Raw genomic sequence first — 17,700 nt, forward strand, 5'->3', positions numbered from 1 at the left:
ATGACAAAATTGTTCTCTTCCAACCCCTTTCTGTCATAGTCTTTTCCCAATTCGATAGTGCCTTTTCTTCCCTTGGACACCCAGTAAGTATTTTTACCTTTACCCATTCACAGTCTGACCTTGGGGAGGAAATGTAGACATCTCAGTCACCTTGAAGTATATGGGCTAGGCAGGGACCAAATACTATCTACCGAAGGTGTTTTCATGTTAAACAGGAATGTCTTGAAATTACTTTGATTAGGGCCAGGTAAGTGGTGCAGTGGATAGAGCACCAGCCCTGAAGTCAAGAGGACCTGAGTTAAAATCTGGCCTCAGATACTTAACATTTCCTGGCTGTGTGATCCTGGGCAAGTTACTGAACCCCAATTGCCTCAGGAAAAAAAAGAAAAAAAGAATTACTTTAATTAAAGAATACTAAGAGTCTTGACATGAACACCATCACCACCTGATGGTACCTCAATTACAAGTTTGCACCTGTAAAGCTTGGCACCTAAATTAAGGAACTTAGCAAAGTCAAAAGGGGACATAATCTTAAGCCAAATAACTGAATTTCTAATTTCAGAATCTGATATATGAATGAGTAATTGGAAGAGGTATTTTGGAGATCACCTCCATTTCTCTCTGGAACCAAGGAGGAAGTGAAGGGCATTGAACTAAAATCTCAAGTCTTCAAGAAAGCTTCTTCCTGATGCTCAAGATACAATAAGGAGAATTAGCTTTTATGTTGTCACCACCAAGTCCATTTTCTGAGCATCTGAAATTGACCAAATAAGAAGATTTTAAAGTTTACAAATGACACAGGATCACAGGATCCAGAATTAACAGACTCTATAGGGACCATCTTGTCCAATCATCTCATTTTACAAAGGATACTCAGAGATTTACACTGACTCACTCTGGTAGTTAGGATTTGAATCCAGGTCCTTATACTGAACCCAGCATGCTTTTCTTTATACTATTGACCCTCACAGTGATTATGCTTCGTTATTTCCCAAGACAGGAGACCAGATTGTCGAAGTAAATGGTATTGACTTCACCAACATGGATCACAAAGAGGTGAGATTCAAGAGTATTTCATAATGTATATGCATCTCTCCATCTATATATCTTTATCTATATCTATATACATATATTATACACAAAGACATATATACATATGTGTATATATGTGTGTACATATATATATCTTTATGTGTGTATCTCAGCTTGTTCAATAACTCTTCAATTTTATCGGTACCATCTCAGATTCTCATTCTTTGCCATTTCAAAAACAGCTGTAAACATTTTTTTAAAATTTATTCATTTTGAACTTAAATACAAAAAAATCTTTTAAAAAATTCCATGTACATAGCACCACATGCAAAGAGGATTCATTATAAAAACATGAATTTCCATTTCACATTGCTCAGTTTCCCCCTGAAAACTAATAAATACTACACATCATTTTTAAAGCTAATAAAACAAAAAAAAACAAAAAAAAGGAGTGAGATTCATTTGCCAGAGGAGTCTCTCTCTCTCTGAAATTGTCTTCAGACCTCTGTAATCCTTGTCCTTCCTTCCCCTGTTCCTTGCCTCTAATAGGGAAAGCTGCTTTACTAGACTTTAGCTGACCATACTTCTATCTTTGCAGGCTGTGAACGTGCTAAAAAGTAGTCGAAGCCTGACCATCTCCATTGTAGCTGGAGCTGTAAGTCAAAAATGACCCAATGTTCCCCATGCTTGGTCCTTCTCTGGAGCCCCACGTCCCTCATGGTGTAACTATTGGGAAACTGTCTGACTTGAAAGGACTGCTCGGGAAAAAATTCCCAATAGAACTTACTTAAAGTTTGGGAAGGATGCCTTTCCCTTTGCCCTTCCATCCCACACCTAAATATGATCTGCATTGAGAGGGGGCAAAGGCACAATGTTCTCCCACAATGACCAATTGGAAGGCTCATTAACCTGGGGTGAATAGAATCTCAATTGTCAGAGGAGAAAATTTGTCATCAATAGCCAATATTTCTTAAGTATCTCCTAGGTACTAGGCACTAGTGATAAAAAGGCCATTGGGTCCCTGTCTTGAAATGGCTTATTGTCTAGTCTAAGGAGGGAAGAAATGTGTGCATGAATATCTATAATAAAGTTAAGAAAGTATTAAGTATTAATAAAGTTAAGAAAGTAGAGATCAAACTAGGCTGAGAGACTCATGGCAGTAAGACAAGAGAATCCCCTCTAATATAGGAAAATGGGGAAAGACTTTATGGAAGAGATGGCAGCTGTGCTTGAAGCAAGAGAAGGTGATCACCAGGAAGGAGATGTGGAGAAAGTCTGCTTGTGAGGAGTGGGATGCTGGATCCAAATGCAGCAAAGTATGGGAGAGGCAGGTCTTGATCAGGGAATATTGAGTCTTCTAATTTAGCCGAAACATGAGGAATATAAAAAGAGTAAGATAAGAGGCATCAAGATGGCACCAACCTGGGGTCAGGAGGACCAGACTCAGATACTCCACACTTACAAGCTGTGTGAACCACTTAACCCCAACAAAAAAAGGAAACAAAAAAGGAAAGACTAAGACAAAATAAGACTGGAACTAGATGATGCATTATCTTGAATACCAGTATCAGGAATTTATAATTTATTCAATAGGCAATGGGGAGTCCCTGAAAATCTCTGAGAAAAAAATACTTTGACATTCCCCCATGATTCTATCCTGGGTCTTCTTTTCTTCATTTTCTTCACTATTTCCCTGGGTAATCTCATATGCTTCAATGGTCACTTCTATAAAACATGCCTATCTAGATCTTTACTTCTACTTTTCCCAGACCTTCAGTTCAACTACCTAATTGGATATATCAACATTCATTCATTCATCTGGAGGTCATGCTAGTACCCCAAATTCAATATATCCCACACTTATCTCATCATATTTACAAAACCTTTCTCCTAACTTCCCCGTTTCTGCTAATGGTACTACCATTTTTCTAGTCTTGCAGGTTTAGAATGTTGGTATCATTTGTATCTTTTTCTTCTCTCATCCCTCATATTCAATAAATTGTCCAATCCTATGAATCCAATGAATTAATCCTATGAATTATGCTTCTAAAATATCCATCACATAATTCCTCTTCCCTAAGCTTCAACCATAATCATCCTTATTAAATAAAACTCCTTTTCTCACTTCAACTAATGAAACTGTATCCTATCCAGTCTTTTGCTTCTAGTTCATCCCCTGTGCAAACCATCCTTCTCAACTTTAGCCAAAGTAATTCTCTTAATGCACTGTAGTGATCTACTGAATTTCAGTGGCTCCCCATTGCCCACCAACTAGAGTAAAATCCTGATCTTAGAGTTCTGTCTCTACATTCTGACTCACACCCATCTCTCCAATTTTATCTCCTTTCAAACTGTATGTTCTGAGCAAGTTTGGCTCTCTTCTCTTTTTCCCTATTCTTGTCTTTCTCCCAACTCCATGATTTTGCTCATGAAATCCTACATGCCTCCTTGAATCTCAATCATTTAAAGTCCTTGCCTTATTTCAAGAACCAATTCAGATACCAGCCCCTTCTTGAAGGAGATCTCCCAGACTCTCTCTTCCCCCTCTAAGTAAAAATAATCTCTCCTTCTTCATATTTCTCATCACATTTGACTAGCCTTTTGTTGTACTCATCTCTTTTTCTTCTGTATCATAATAGTTTGTATCCATGCCTTTCATCCCTTAAGCTTTTAAGTCCTTGGTGAGCAGAGTCTGAATCACAGCTATTTTTATATCCCCAATATCCAACATAACAGGCATAAACACAGCAGACAATTAATAAATATTGTTGAATTTGAATCAATCAACAAGCATTTATTAAGCACCTACTATATGCCAAATGCCATGCTAGGTAATGAGGATACCAAGACAGAAACGAATAGTCTTGCTTTCAAGCTTACATTATATCAGAGGGTCAAACTTGGTCATTTATAAATCTTAATGCTCAGAACACAGCTAAAATTCTGCCACCGTGTGGCTGGATTGAAAGGAGAGTACCTAAAGGCAGAAAGCCCAGTTAGGAGACTATTAAAATAGTCAGAGCCTAGAAATAATGAAATCATGAAGTAGGTGGTAGCAGGGGAGAGGAGAGGAAAGGGAATAGATGTGAACCAATGGCAAGAGTTTAGAATCAGATCGGATAAAGAATAAAAAAAATCTGAAGGAGGAAGAGAAATCAAATAAGACTCCACTGTTTTAAGTGTTGGTAACTAGAAAGATGGCAATATCATTTAGAGATGGGGAAGTTAGGAAGATCAGGTTTTAGGGAAAAGGTACTGATGAGTCAGGAATACATAAAACTGATCACAACTCCATGGCCCAAAGACTTAAATCTACCTTTATGTCCCTCCCTATCCCCTGGATTTGGGTCAACGATAAGATTTCAAAGAAGGAAAAAAGGGGTAGCATGAATGCCCATGGGAATTGGGAACATAGAAAGGCATTCAGATCACCGTGGAATTGAACTAATTTCTCCTTACACCAAAAGGGCCGGGAGCTCTTCATGACGGAGCGGGAGCGACAGGCAGAAGTGCGGCAGCGGGAGTTGGATCGGCAGGAGCTAATGCTACAGAAGCGTTTGGCAATGGAGTCCAATAAAATCCTCCAAGAGCAGCAGGAGAAAGAGAGACAGTGAGAACTGAGGGCCCAGGGACAAAAACATGGGCTTTTGCTATGTACTTCTCTTTTCTTTAGCCATCCACCCCACCCTAGCTAACAAATATTCCAACTTAAGCAAAATAAATCCCCCATTGGTACTTTTAGTCCATAGCCTCCTCCAGAGGTTCAGAATCCTTCACCGTCAGTTCTTGGAGTCACTTTTGATCATTGTGTCAATCAGTGTTCTTCCAAAATTGTTCATTTCTACAATGTTTTTATTGTACAAATACAATTGTACAAATATTGTACTGCTTAGTTCATACAAGTCTTTTCAGGTTGTTGGGGTTTTTCTGACCATTCCCTTTATCATTTCTTAGAATACAGTCATGTTCTATTCCATTCATATTTCATTCATTTGAACAGTCATTCCCTAGTTGGTTGACATCCCTCTAGTTTCCAGTTCTTTTCCATCACCAAAAGAGATGTTATAATTTTTTTTTACCCATAGAGTTCTTTTCCTTCTTCCTTGATGCCTTTGGTGTATAAACTTAGCAATAATATTGCTGGATGAAAAGGTATGCACAGTTCAGTAATTTGGGGGGCATAGTTCCAAATTGCTCTCCAGAATGACTGGACCGATTCACAGATCCATCAACAGTGCATCACTGGGTCTGTTTTCCTACAACCTCATCAGCATTTGTTATTTTCCTTTTTTGTCAACCTTGCCAAATTGATTAGTGTAAGATATAACCTCAGAAGTGCTTTAATATGCATTTCTTGAATTATTAGTTATCTGACACATTTTTTCATATGGTTGTAGATTACTTGGACTTCTTCTTTTAAGAAATAATTGTCTTCTCATATCCTTTGACTGTTTGGAAATCAGCCTATTCTTCCCTTTTCAAGTAGTTCTATTACTTACAATCACAGGCTAAAATTTCTTTTCCCTGAGTTATTTGACTTTCTTTTCTTTATTAATTTAAATCTCCAGATTATTACACTACCCTCTGCAGGTCTAATGTCAATCAAAAAATGGATCTGCCTTATTCAATCAACAATGAATTAAGCACTTATTAAAGTCCTTATTAAGTACCTACTATGTTGTACTGTGCAAAGCCCTAGAAATATAAAAAGAAAACAAAATATTCCTCTCCCTTCTTCCAAAAGAAACTTATTAGAAACTATTAGAAACTTAATCTGGAGACATTAGGTTCCTTTGGAGAAAGGGTTCATGATAAAGAATATCCAGATTTTAGTCAAACATCTCTCTTGGGTGATGTGGAGGAATATCCAGATATTACTCAAACATCTCTCTTGGTTAATGGTGATTGGTTTGTCAATGATCAAGAAAGAGAGTGATTTCTAATCCAGGGCTTCTTAAATTTTTCACCTCATGAACCATTTTCACCTGAGAAATTTTTACACAACCCCAGATATATAGATGTATAAAATAGGTATAAAAATCAAACATTTACCATACAATTAATCATAATTTCATTCCCCTCACATTCAATTATGAGGGGTCCTAACCACAATTTAAGAAGCTTTGGTCTATCTCTCTGCTTTCCCACGGGCATAAAGACCCAGACCATGAAGAGAAGAACATCTCAGGAAGGAGATTTTAGCCTCCTTGAATGAACCTCTAGCCAAGATCCCAGGCATCTCTATTTGCTTCAGCCATGAATTGAGCTCTTTACTGCAGAGAATAGTCAGAAAGCTATTTCCTATCTCCCCGCTCCCACACTAGACCCATAAGACCCCCTCCTTGGGTCTCAAGTGATGGGACCAAAACCCACTCATTTTCATATATGACAGTTCATTTATTTTTCTTATTTGTAAAGTTGTCTGCCTTCCAGCAGCTCCAAAGCCTGCTTCTGCCCAGAGGATCCCCAGAGGGAAACCTTGAGAGAAGAGAATTAGAGCAACATAAGGTGTTCTAAAATGCCAACCTGGGCTTGTTTTTCAGGAGGAAGAAGGAAATTGCTCAGAAGGCTGCAGAAGAGAACGAGAGATATCGGAAAGAGATAGAGCAGTGAGTTCCTTTGGCTTTTTCCATATGTGTGTTATATGACCCTGTGTGAAGGAAGGAAAATAGTCTCAATAAGCATCTGGCTTGGAAGCATGACTGGCCCCAAAGGGGTCCCTGAAACTCTTGATTAATCAGTGTTATGTGGTGGAAAGAACTTTGAGCTTAGATTCATGGGATGTGAGTTCAGATTCTACCTCTCACTACATTTACCCACTCTGGACCTCAGTTTTTTTATCTGAAAAATAAAAAAAAAAAGTTTTACTAGATGGCCCATGAGGTCCTATCTCCCATTTTAACCTAGTCTGGCGAAGCTATTTTGGAACATGATTTGCCTACGTGGTTACCACTAACTGGATAATGGACCCAGTGAAGAAATGTTGCTTGGTTCAGAATCATCCCAGATTAGGGAAGCTGAAAGCAGGATCTATTTATGTGGAACTTCCAGTCAGCCATTAGCCAAACATTTCCCTTAGTTCATGTTGGTTGTATTGTCAGTCACAAGAAATGTGATTGGGATTGAACCAATAGTTGCTGGGGAATCAACCAGGCTTACCTGGTGCCCTCAAAAGGATGTTCAGTCCAAGCTGCTATTTCCTGTTCTCTCTGGGACAACTGAGACAGAATTGCTGACCGTAACTCTGGAGAATGGAGGAAAACATCTAAAAGTTGCTCCTCTAAGAATGGGGAGGTGAGTTATTGTATATTAGGGGCGGATGTACTGGCCACCTATGGCCTGACTGTTCTGAGGACTGTCCTGGATGCTGTTCACCTGGGTATGGTTAGAGAGTCATGGTGTGCAGTGGGATGGGGACTTAATTCAAGCACCATAACTCACCCTGTTCCCCTGTGTTCCCAAACCTGCCACTTACAAGTAGAACTGCGAACATGGTGCATGTTGTACTTTGGGGTTTTAAGGCATTGGGTTTTAGACTATCTCCACCATGTCCTAGTCTGACAGTACTTCTGATCTCAGCATTGGGGGTAGGGGAAAGTATCCTCAAGTTAGAATGGGGGATCCCCAAAAGCAAGAAGTAATTAATTTTATCTCTTTTCACAGAATCACAGATACACTAACAATTTGATTGGGCAAAAGAACCTCCCATTCACTCTTGCTAACTTGGAAAGGGGTTGGTTCCTAAAGGCATTAAGCTTCAGATTTAAATTTAGAGATGGAAGAGTTAGAATTACTGCCTCCCTCCCAAAAAGAAAATGTGTCACCTCCTAAAAGCAACTTATGTGATATTGTCACTTTGCAGTTCTTCCCAGATTTGGATCTTATTACCATGTAGCTTATTAGAACATGCTTCAGTAGGCCAGTTCCTTTGTGTTTAAACCCCACATCCCTCATTAGCATGTGTCCCAAATTTGAAGCTGAAAAAATCTTGCAGATCTGCTAGTTAACTCTTCCATTTTACAAATGGGAAAAATGAGATCCAGATGGGGAAATGTCTGATGTCATGCAATGAATGACAAAACTGGAAAGAAAGTCCAAGTCTCTCTCAATTCCCAGTCCGATATCCTTTCCACCACACCATGCAGCCACAGTTGTCTATCAAAATTCAGTGCCACGACGTGACAAATATGGAAATATGTTTAAAAGATGCACATATTTAACCTATATCAGATTGCTTGCTGTCTTGGGGAGGGGCTAGGAAGAGAGGGAGAGATAAAAAATTAGAACACAAAAGTCTTTCAAAAATGAATGTTGAAAACTATCTTTCTATGTATTTGGAGAAAATAAAATGCTACTGAATTTTTTTTAAATTCAGTACCAAGAATGCCTAGAACAGTGGTTCTCAAACTTTTGTTTTCTGTATCTTTCTGCTATTAAAAATTATTGAAGATCTCTCCAAAGAGTTTTTGTTTATCTGGATTATATTTGTAGACATTTACCATTTTGGAAATAAAAACTATTTTTGAATTTGTAGACCCTCTAAAAAGGTTTCAGAGATCCCCAGGATTCTCTAGACCATACTTTGAGAACCACTGGCCTAGAGCAATCCAAAAAATATGGCTGCCACAGGGAATTCAATTCAATTCAACAGACTTTTATTCAAAATTCCCACTCTGTGCCACATACTGTAGCAGGTGATAAATCTGCAAATACAAAAATAGCCCCTACCCTCAGAGTGATTACTTTCTTCCAAATGGATTCAACCTGGGTACAGATAAGTAAATTCTGCAATAATGTGTTCCTGAAACATGTCTTCTTAAATAGAACGTAACTTCTCAATCAGTAAAATGTGAGCTACTTAAAATAGGGGATAGGGTGCTAGACACAAAGCCAGGAAGACCTAAGATCAAGTTCTACCTCAGACACTCAGTACCTGTGTGCCACTGGACAAGTTACTTAATCTCTCTCAGTTTCAAGAACTGTCAGAAAATGTCTGAGGGTAACATGGTACTCTGTAAAGTCCAAGGACCTGGGTTCAAATGAGACCTCATCCATAAAATGAGAATAATTGTACCTATTTCTCTGGATTGTTGTGAAGATAAAATGAGATAATATTTGTAAAGTGCTTTTCAAAACTTAAAGTGATTATGATTGTTATTGTTTGTAGTAGTAATACTTATCTTTGTATTCTCCCATGCCCTAAGTGCCTAAGACAGAAGAAGTTAGAAATAAAGACTGAAGTTTTGATTCTATTATTATGGGAGCCTCAAATGAAGGACCTCTATCTATCAAGGAAGCATACCACTTTATCTGAAACTTATAATCTTAGAAAATGTCATCTACATCCAGAGAGAACTATGGAGAATACATGTGGATCAAAGCATAATATTTTTACTTTTTTGTTTGCTTTTTCTTTATTATATTTATTGTGTTTTTTTTCCTTTTTCATCTGATTTTTCTTTGCCACTGACAAATATGGAAATATGTTTAAAAGAATTGTATATGTTTAACTTATATCAGATTTCTTGCTCTCTTAGGGAAAGGAGAGAAAAAAGGAGGAAGGGAGAAAAAGTTGAAACACTAAGTCTCACATAAATGAATCTTGAAAACTATCTTTACATATATTTGGAGAAATAAAATACTATTGAGCAAAAATAAATAAATAAAGGCAATAGGGAACAAAAAAAAAGAAATTTATAATCTTAGAGGGTTGCCTTGGGGGAACTAAAGGATTAAGTTGTCTAGGATTTACTGTGTATCAATGGTGGAACTTGAATCCAAATCTTCTGGCTCCATTGCTTAATTTATCCTCCATTTTACCCTGCCTGTCATGGCACACAGTAGGGCTTGATAAATGGAGGTTGAGTTAGATTGGATCCTTGAAGCTGTGTTTCTAACCCTGACATATCATGGTGGGGTTTTGGTCACAACAGTTCCCAAAGAGCAGAGTCCATTGACTGTGCACAGACTGGCAGGAGATGAGGGAGACTGTCACTTTGCCCATGTCACACAGAATGGTTTTCTTGGTCCTTTAGGATCACAGAAGATGAAGAAAGGTTCAAGAAGCAATGGGAAGAAGAATGGGGGTCGAAGGGCCAGCTGCTAATGCCCAAAACCATCACAGCTGAGGTGCACACGCCACCACCACGCAAGCCAAAATGTAAGTAATGAGGAAAGCTTGAGGAGACGGCATGGGGAACATAGTAGGGAGGGAGTAGGAGAGTCCATCTGTCTCACACGTTCCCAAGAAAGACTTAAGAGAGTCCCTTGGAACAGTGATGCTGTAGCTTCACTCACTGATGTCTGGAGACTTCTCAGTCATTCTCCAGGTTTCTTCTCCCAGATACTGAAGCAAACCTAGTGTGTGGGTAGACAACATGCCTGAAGCCTGGATATGTCCCCCAAAGGAGCAAGAATGGGCTCCTATGCATCTTCCTCTCCCCCTTAAAATTTTTTTTACAAACCTACTCTCGGGTCATTTGCACACTGGTAAACCGTACGGAGAGAAGTGAAGGTGGTAAAATGGCAACTGAAGGCAAAATTCACAATTCTCCCCTGCCTCCACAAAGCCATAAGATCATGGCTTCCTTAGTAAGCCATAGTGTCTCCTCTTGAGTAAGTTCCATAATGGCCTAGGAATGGAACCTTAGAACCTAAAGGGTAGAAATACTCTGAGAATGCTGTACAAGTGAAAGGGAACAAATCTATAGCACCTATTGTGTGCCAGACACTATGTGCTTTACCAATATTATTTCATTGATTTATTGTGAAGACAACAATCATGCAACACAAGGGATGCTATTATCTCCATTTTACAGTTGAGGAAACTGAGGCAAACAGATCGAGTGACTTGCCTGGGGCATATTTGAAGTCAGGTCTTCCTGATTCCAGGCCCAACACTCAATCCACTGAGTCAATATAAGAGTCTAGAAAAAGCATTAGTCTGGGGGTCCTGAATTCAGAAAGCCTGTATGGGCAAATCACTGAGCCTCAGTTTTCTTCATCTGAAAAATGAGGGGATTAAACCGAAGGGTCTGTCTCTAAGATCCCTTCCACCATTGGGTCTTTGGTTTTATGCTCTCTTGGGGTCATAATCATCCATAGCAGTTTTTTCATGATGGAGGATGTTCCAGTATATTAAAAAAATCTTTATTGCTAAATGTCTATCCAGCTTCCTATTCACATTTGGGTCTTCCCTCTTGTCTGGCCTTAGTCCTCAATTTGGCTTTAGCTCTGACCAACCCACTGACCTCCCCCCAATTTTCAGGGATGAGCAGAGCTACCTATGTCCATCTCAGACTAAACCTGGGGTCTCCTTCTATCCCTGCAGTCACTGAAAAACAACATTTAATGACATTTCCAGCTCAAAATGGGCTTTTCAGAATTTGGGAGACTAGAAAACAGAAAAGTTAGCCTGGAAGTCAAATGCAGCTTTTTCTATTGTCGGCTTCATAGAGATCTTCCAAGATTCCTGGTTATGATTTTATTCTTATCCTGCAGCTGTGAATCATGTTATTTTTAGTTGGTATGGGAAAATCCCAGTTTTCTACAGGCTCAGTGCCCTCCTCGGGGCCTGCGACAAGCTTAGCCCTAAGGGCTTGGGCTGTGTGCTTCTAAGACAGGGCAAGTCACACTGCCCACATGAGATGCCCAGTATGATTGTTCTGTGCCTTCAGGGTCAACAGTCTCAGAGGAACACAGCAATGAGGACTGAGAAGGGTGCCCAGAGATGGCCTTCTGATAATGAGTTGACTTCATCACCAAAAAACAAAAACTCTATTCATAAATCTCACGCTCAATGGTGTTTGATATTAGTTGGGGATACGGCCAGAGATAAGCCCTAGATGAATGACTTGCTCTCAAGACTTAGAGCTAATTTGCTTTTGTGAGTGAAATGAGAGCTTTAATAGAAGAGAAATCGATTTTAATTGGTTCTCAGGAAAATAATCCTAGGTCAGTTCAATGCCTTCTTAGAGACAGACTCCTGCACAGACATGCTGTGCCAGGAACAAAATGAAAACCCATTCATTGGCCATTTGTCTGTTTAGGTGTTTAACCAAATCAAGATTTTCTGGGGAAAGGAAGGAACCAAATTACTTTGGCTCTGGTTTTTTGGATATATATATATATATATATATATATATATATATATATATATATATTTTAAATTTGTTTTCTTGGGACACATGTTTTCTAGGACTGTAAATAAGTCCCAGCAGCTGTTTCCTGCAGATTGCTGATATGAGCTAAGATACCAGGCTCAGCCATTTAATTCCTGATTGACAATAACTCAGGAAATGTAGTTACCCAACTGGACCCACTCAGTTCATCCCTTTCTCCTTTCCAACACATTCAGATAAGGCCACAATATCCCCAGTCCCAGAATTATTGGCCCTGGTCCAGGCTCTGTGAGTGAGTGTGTGTGTGTTTTTCTATAGAAAAACAAGAGTTATAAAGGATCTGAAACCTCATTATCCTAGATAATAGCATAAAATTTAAGCTCTTTAAGGAGAGCAACTTTATTTTCTATCCTTACCATAACATAGAACTGGAAAGGGGGTTTGATATCAACCTTCCCCAAAGTTTTCATGGCTGCCCTTCCAGGCATCTAATTAGAACTTTTCTGACTCAGCAGGAACAAGGACATTCCTAGGGAAAGTTGGGTTCCACTTTCCATAAGGAAGTTTTCCCTTCCCCTGGGGGAGGGCTGTTAGGAGAGCCTAAGGTCCCACCTCCTGCCTCCAGAGAGGTGACCATCCAAGCCATCTGAATCAAATGATGTCTACACTCTGAAGAGTTTTCAGGATAAAGACTGACTCATTTAAATATGAGTTTAAAAACCTTATAGTTTGGTTATTAATGTTACTCTCCCATTCTTCACCCCTCTTCATTCCCACTCCCAAAGGCCTCCCCCTCAATATTCTAACTTTTCTTCCAGTCCCTGAGATCACCCATTCTCTACCTGTAGGAAATAACTTAGAATGCCTCTTATGAGGAGAGAAACCCTGGAAAAGGGAAATGAAAACTCTCTGAAGAATCAGTGACTCTCAGTGACTCCTCAAATTTTTGTCTAATTTCCTATCAAATGAGCAGACTGGACCAGATGGCTCCCGAGGTCCCATCAAACCTGGGTCTGTGAATCAGTATTAATTATATCCACCATTTTCAGATCTCCTCCTGTCCTTCAGCTCCCAAATTATGGCCCAGAATCCCAATATATTTCTTGTGTATCTGGAATACCTTCATTTTCTGAAGGCTGGCAGAGTTAATATCTTTTTAAACAAGTAGGGAAATCATCTGAGAATTTTTAGAAAATAAAAAACCAAAACTTCCATGACCCTGCACTGAATGAGCAGTCTAGCTTAGAACTAGAACCCTTGATTCTCGGTTCTAAGTCCCCATCCCCTAATCCACGCCCCTCCATTGTCTTCTGGAAGCCTGTGCTTCTAGTCTCCCCTTAGTGCCCCAAATAAGTTTGCTCTCCTGCCCTCCCCAGGCTGCCCTGAGTTATCTCTGGGGTCCATTCCTCCTCATTTCCTTCCTCCTCTGTTTCCCTAGTAGATGAAAACATGGTGAAGTCTCCGCCACATGCTGACGATGACCTGAACGGAGAGACCAAGAATCAGCCAGTGCAGGTTGGCAGTCCCTGCTTAAGCCCCCACCTGCCTGACGCTAACGCTTACTGCATCTTGCTTCCTCCTGATGGTCAGCTTGACCCCTGGGTCTCACTCGGGGCAGGCAGTATATACTAACTGGTAATGTAGTTTGGGAGCTGTCCAAGCCCTGTGAGGGAGATGCAAGCAGAACAGATGATGTAGGTCCTTCCCAGAAGAAGCTCAAAGTCCTTCTTGGACTAGGGCTCTCATCATCCTACTTTCCATAGCAAGGAGCCTGAGTGTTCTACCTTGTGTAAGCCTCCCATGTTCCTCCAACCACTTGAGGAAAGTATCCTTGTACCGCTTGCTCTGGGCTCTTCACTCCACTCTAGTTACAACTCTTGTTGGCAGTACCTCAGCCAGGGACCATCTGACTCTCATATCTGACTCTAATCATTGTCCTTGCTTTAAATGTCTAAAATCACTGTAGGGGAAACCGAGGAACTTTGCTTTGCAGTGTGCATGTCCCTTTGTGTTCTCAAATGCATTCACTGACAGAGCCATTGCTTGGATCAATGACCCATCTAGTGGAGGGTTAGGAGGAAGTTGTTTTTCTTTTAATTGCTCTTTGTTTTTGTTGGCTGGTTCTGGTTCAGGGAAAGAAATCCAAATATTCTTTCAATATTTAGTCTTTGATCTCCTAACACCTACATCTGATGCCAGTCAGAGAGAGACAGCTGTGGAGGGCTTTATCTCCAGGACAAAGAGCTCTTCGAGTGTTTGCACTGGGTCAGGTTTGCAAACCAGATATTTTTAGGTGATTTCAAGGGCCATAGTCAGAGGCCGTGTTTCTGTTTGATCTGCTAACATTTTGCCTGCTATTCTTTGTATTGCACATGCGCTCAAGTTCCCTTGAAAACGAATTTTCAGCAGTTGCCAATGGAGGCCATCCGAGCACCCTACACAGAATTTTTCTTACCACCTTGTTCTTTGCTTCCAGCTTTTGGGTGGTTTTATCGGTACGAAGGCAAATTTCCAACCATCAGAAAGGTAGGGGAGAACCGAGGGCCAAGTTTGCTGTGAAGTTTGGGGCTTTCAAATCTCCTTTCTTTTCTCTTTCCTATAAATGGCAACACCCTAAAGGCCCACTTTGAACATTCTCCAGAAAACCTCCTTCTTCTGAATGGTTTGCCAATGACGGCTGGGGATGTCACTGAAGCTGATGAAGGGTTCATATGTAACAACTAATAGCTGACATTGCAAAAGTGTTCATTATGTTTATTAAGTTAACATCAATGTTAACTTGTCAGAGTAGAAAAAGTACTGGACATGGACTCAGATTTCAATCCTGCTTTAGACACTTTCTAGCTGTATGATCTTGGAAAAATCACTTAATTGCTCTTAGCCTCAGTTTCCCCATCCGTAAAATAGTAGCATTTCACAAGGTGATTGTGAGAATCAAATGAATTAATATATCTAAAGTGCTTTGCAAACCTTAAAGTTCTATATGTCTATTGACTTATTTTTATTATTATTCACCTTCAAGTCAGCCTTACATCCTGATAAGAACAGGGAGCAGGAGGGCATGTAGAACTCTGGATTTTTTTTCCACAGTAGGGCAAGATTTCCCTAAGACGAGAGAGGAGGCAGGCAAAATGAAATACATACATAGTATTTGTAAGTATTTATATGCAGGCTGTAAACTATACTGGGGTCAGAGCTGTGGCAATCAGCCAGATTATAGAGACCCAGGGAACTTGTGTGTCAAAGATGATGTCCCTGGAGACATCCAAGCCACTAAGCATCCAGTAATATTGTCTTGAGGGCCACCATAAAGCATTTCTCCTGTCATTAATTAAGCCCTTTAATTTTATATCCCAATATTATTGCTCGTTGTCTGGCTCCTAAGAACTCCATTGTCCTTTTTCTGACACTAGATTAGAGAAATATTTCTGCTAAGATAAGTAACATTGGGTCAACATAATTTGGTCTCTGAAAATCATATCCCAGTGAAAATTAAGCATACTGTCTCAAGAAAGCTACCTTCCAGAATTAGCAGCTCTGGTGCTTGAGTGACCCAGGGCAAATTATACAGTCTCTCTTCCCAATCCCCCCACATCAATTTCCACATCTACGAATGGAAATATCCTATTCACTTGAATAATTTTCCTTACTCTTTTTTTATGAGAGGAAGAAGACAAATAATTTACTTTAAAATAAGAATTATTCCAGATCTGAGCTAAATAGAGGAAAAAAGGGATAGTTGAAACAATACACTAAATTCTAGATTCTAGGTCCCAAAGACTTGCTATTCTGCAGCTACAGATAAATGTGGGGTACTTTGTCCTAAGAGCTATAAAAATTCACTGTTTTCCCCGTGGTCTGACATGACTGTAATGTCGAATCACTACATTTTTAACTGTACACACTAGAGTTATCTTAAGATAGTTATCATAAGAGAGCAGTGGCCCCTTCAAAGTAGTCTCCTAGTTCCAGCAATGCTAACATTCTTCAAACTATTTCTGGACTCTTCTGGAATTGCCATCAAGGCTTCTTTTGAATCTGCCTATTGGTAACAAAAAATTATTCCTTTTTTGGGCGGATTTCACTTTTGGAAATAGCCAAAAGTCATTCAGAGCCAGCCACGTCTGACGACCCAAAATGGGATTGTGCAATATGATATTTTTGAGATGAAGTTAATGATCCCAATGATAACAGAAATGCTTTATGGTGGGCACTCAAGAAAATGAAGAGGAGTGATCCCATTTAGGACCTAAAACTAAGGGAACCTATAAAGTGATGTGAGTAAGAGCCAGATTATGAGGCTCTCATAAAAATAGAAAAGAAAGCTCTAGGAATGGCTGTGTCTCACTTGAGTGAAATTGTCTTTTATGCAGGAAGGAGGAGGGACTAAGACTAATTCAGACAGTGATGAGAGTACATCAGGCATTCCTTTATCTGACTCCTGGGATTTCAGGCCAGCTGCAGATCCCTAGGTTAGAACCTGAGCAAGTGCAAGGAAGGGACTCATTTGCAGAATTAATCAAAATCTATCACTGGAGCTATTCAAACACAGACTTCATGAAACTCTATCAGAGATAATGTTATCAGGCAGATGGTTGAAGTGGATGACCTCTGGGTCCCTTCCAACTGACATTCTGTGATCTGCCACCTAGTATTTCAGTCCACGTTTCCATCTATTATGTTTCCTTATTTGGGTCCATGTTTCCATCTATAGCTCTCTTATGAACTTCCTTCATCTGTGTGCTGTGGAGTGGCCCTGGACTGACCCTGTCTTTCCCATCCCCATCAGACCCCTCCTCTCTCTATAGGTAACTTCACCCACCCCCTGAACCCCTAGGAGAAAACTCTAAAAAGTTAGAAAATCTACCATCACTGACTTTAGTGACTTGCCCCTGACCCCTACTGAAAATAAAAACTCCAAATCTAACCTTTTTTGAGTAAGACAAGTCAGGAAGTCTCAACTCTAAGTTAACCTTATTGCTGCTTTTTTCAAATTCTCAAATATAAATACGGAATTTTAACTATATTTACATTTAAAATAAGAATTATTCCAGCTTAAGATTCTTATTGAGATCAGCAGCTCTTTTAGCCAAGTTCTGCCAATTCTACCAAATTTTCCGGGCTTCTCCTGGATTTATAGTGTAGAAAGAGCACAACCTCAGATAGTTATTGGATTTATAATGTCCCTCAACTTCTTTATGTGATATAGCTGATCTCCACCGTCCCTTCCAGCTCTGTAGTTACGGTTGCTATGGCCTATTATTTCTCTGACTCCTGGATATTAAGTCTTTTTTTCTGATAAACCCAGGAGCAATGGAAGTGGTCAGAGACTCTCTCGGAGCTAAAATATACATGTAACTGTAGCCCCTGCTTCTCTACAGTCTTGCAATTTGTACAAAAGGGAGTGAACTTCTGACTAGAATAAAAATCTGAGGATATCCCACACCTGGCCAGGATGTGGGTCTAAGGTTAGCCCACCTCCTTCCAAGGCATGCCAGAACATAATTACATAACAAGTAAACTTTTCTAGATGGGGTCAAGTGATCTT

General features: G+C 39.7%; 1 protein-coding gene across 3 annotated transcripts in view; it reads left to right on the forward strand.

Annotated features, from left to right (window-relative positions):
• Positions 1-17,700, forward strand: part of USH1C (USH1 protein network component harmonin) — a 60,568-nt gene that overhangs the window by 19,071 nt on the left and 23,797 nt on the right. For 2 of the 3 annotated variants that reach the window (XM_023506230.2, XM_023506228.2), the window contains exons 10-15: positions 997-1,056; positions 1,631-1,687; positions 4,500-4,642; positions 6,576-6,641; positions 10,068-10,192; positions 13,591-13,667. In XM_023506230.2, coding sequence (XP_023361998.1) covers positions 997-1,056; positions 1,631-1,687; positions 4,500-4,642; positions 6,576-6,641; positions 10,068-10,192; positions 13,591-13,667 — 528 coding nt within the window. The remainder of the gene's footprint in view (positions 1-996; positions 1,057-1,630; positions 1,688-4,499; positions 4,643-6,575; positions 6,642-10,067; positions 10,193-13,590; positions 13,668-17,700) is intronic. The other variant, XM_023506229.2, reaches the window with a different exon arrangement.

This window comes from Sarcophilus harrisii, chromosome 6 (genome assembly GCF_902635505.1).
Source record: "Sarcophilus harrisii chromosome 6, mSarHar1.11, whole genome shotgun sequence".
Taxonomy (NCBI): Eukaryota; Metazoa; Chordata; class Mammalia; order Dasyuromorphia; family Dasyuridae; genus Sarcophilus; species Sarcophilus harrisii.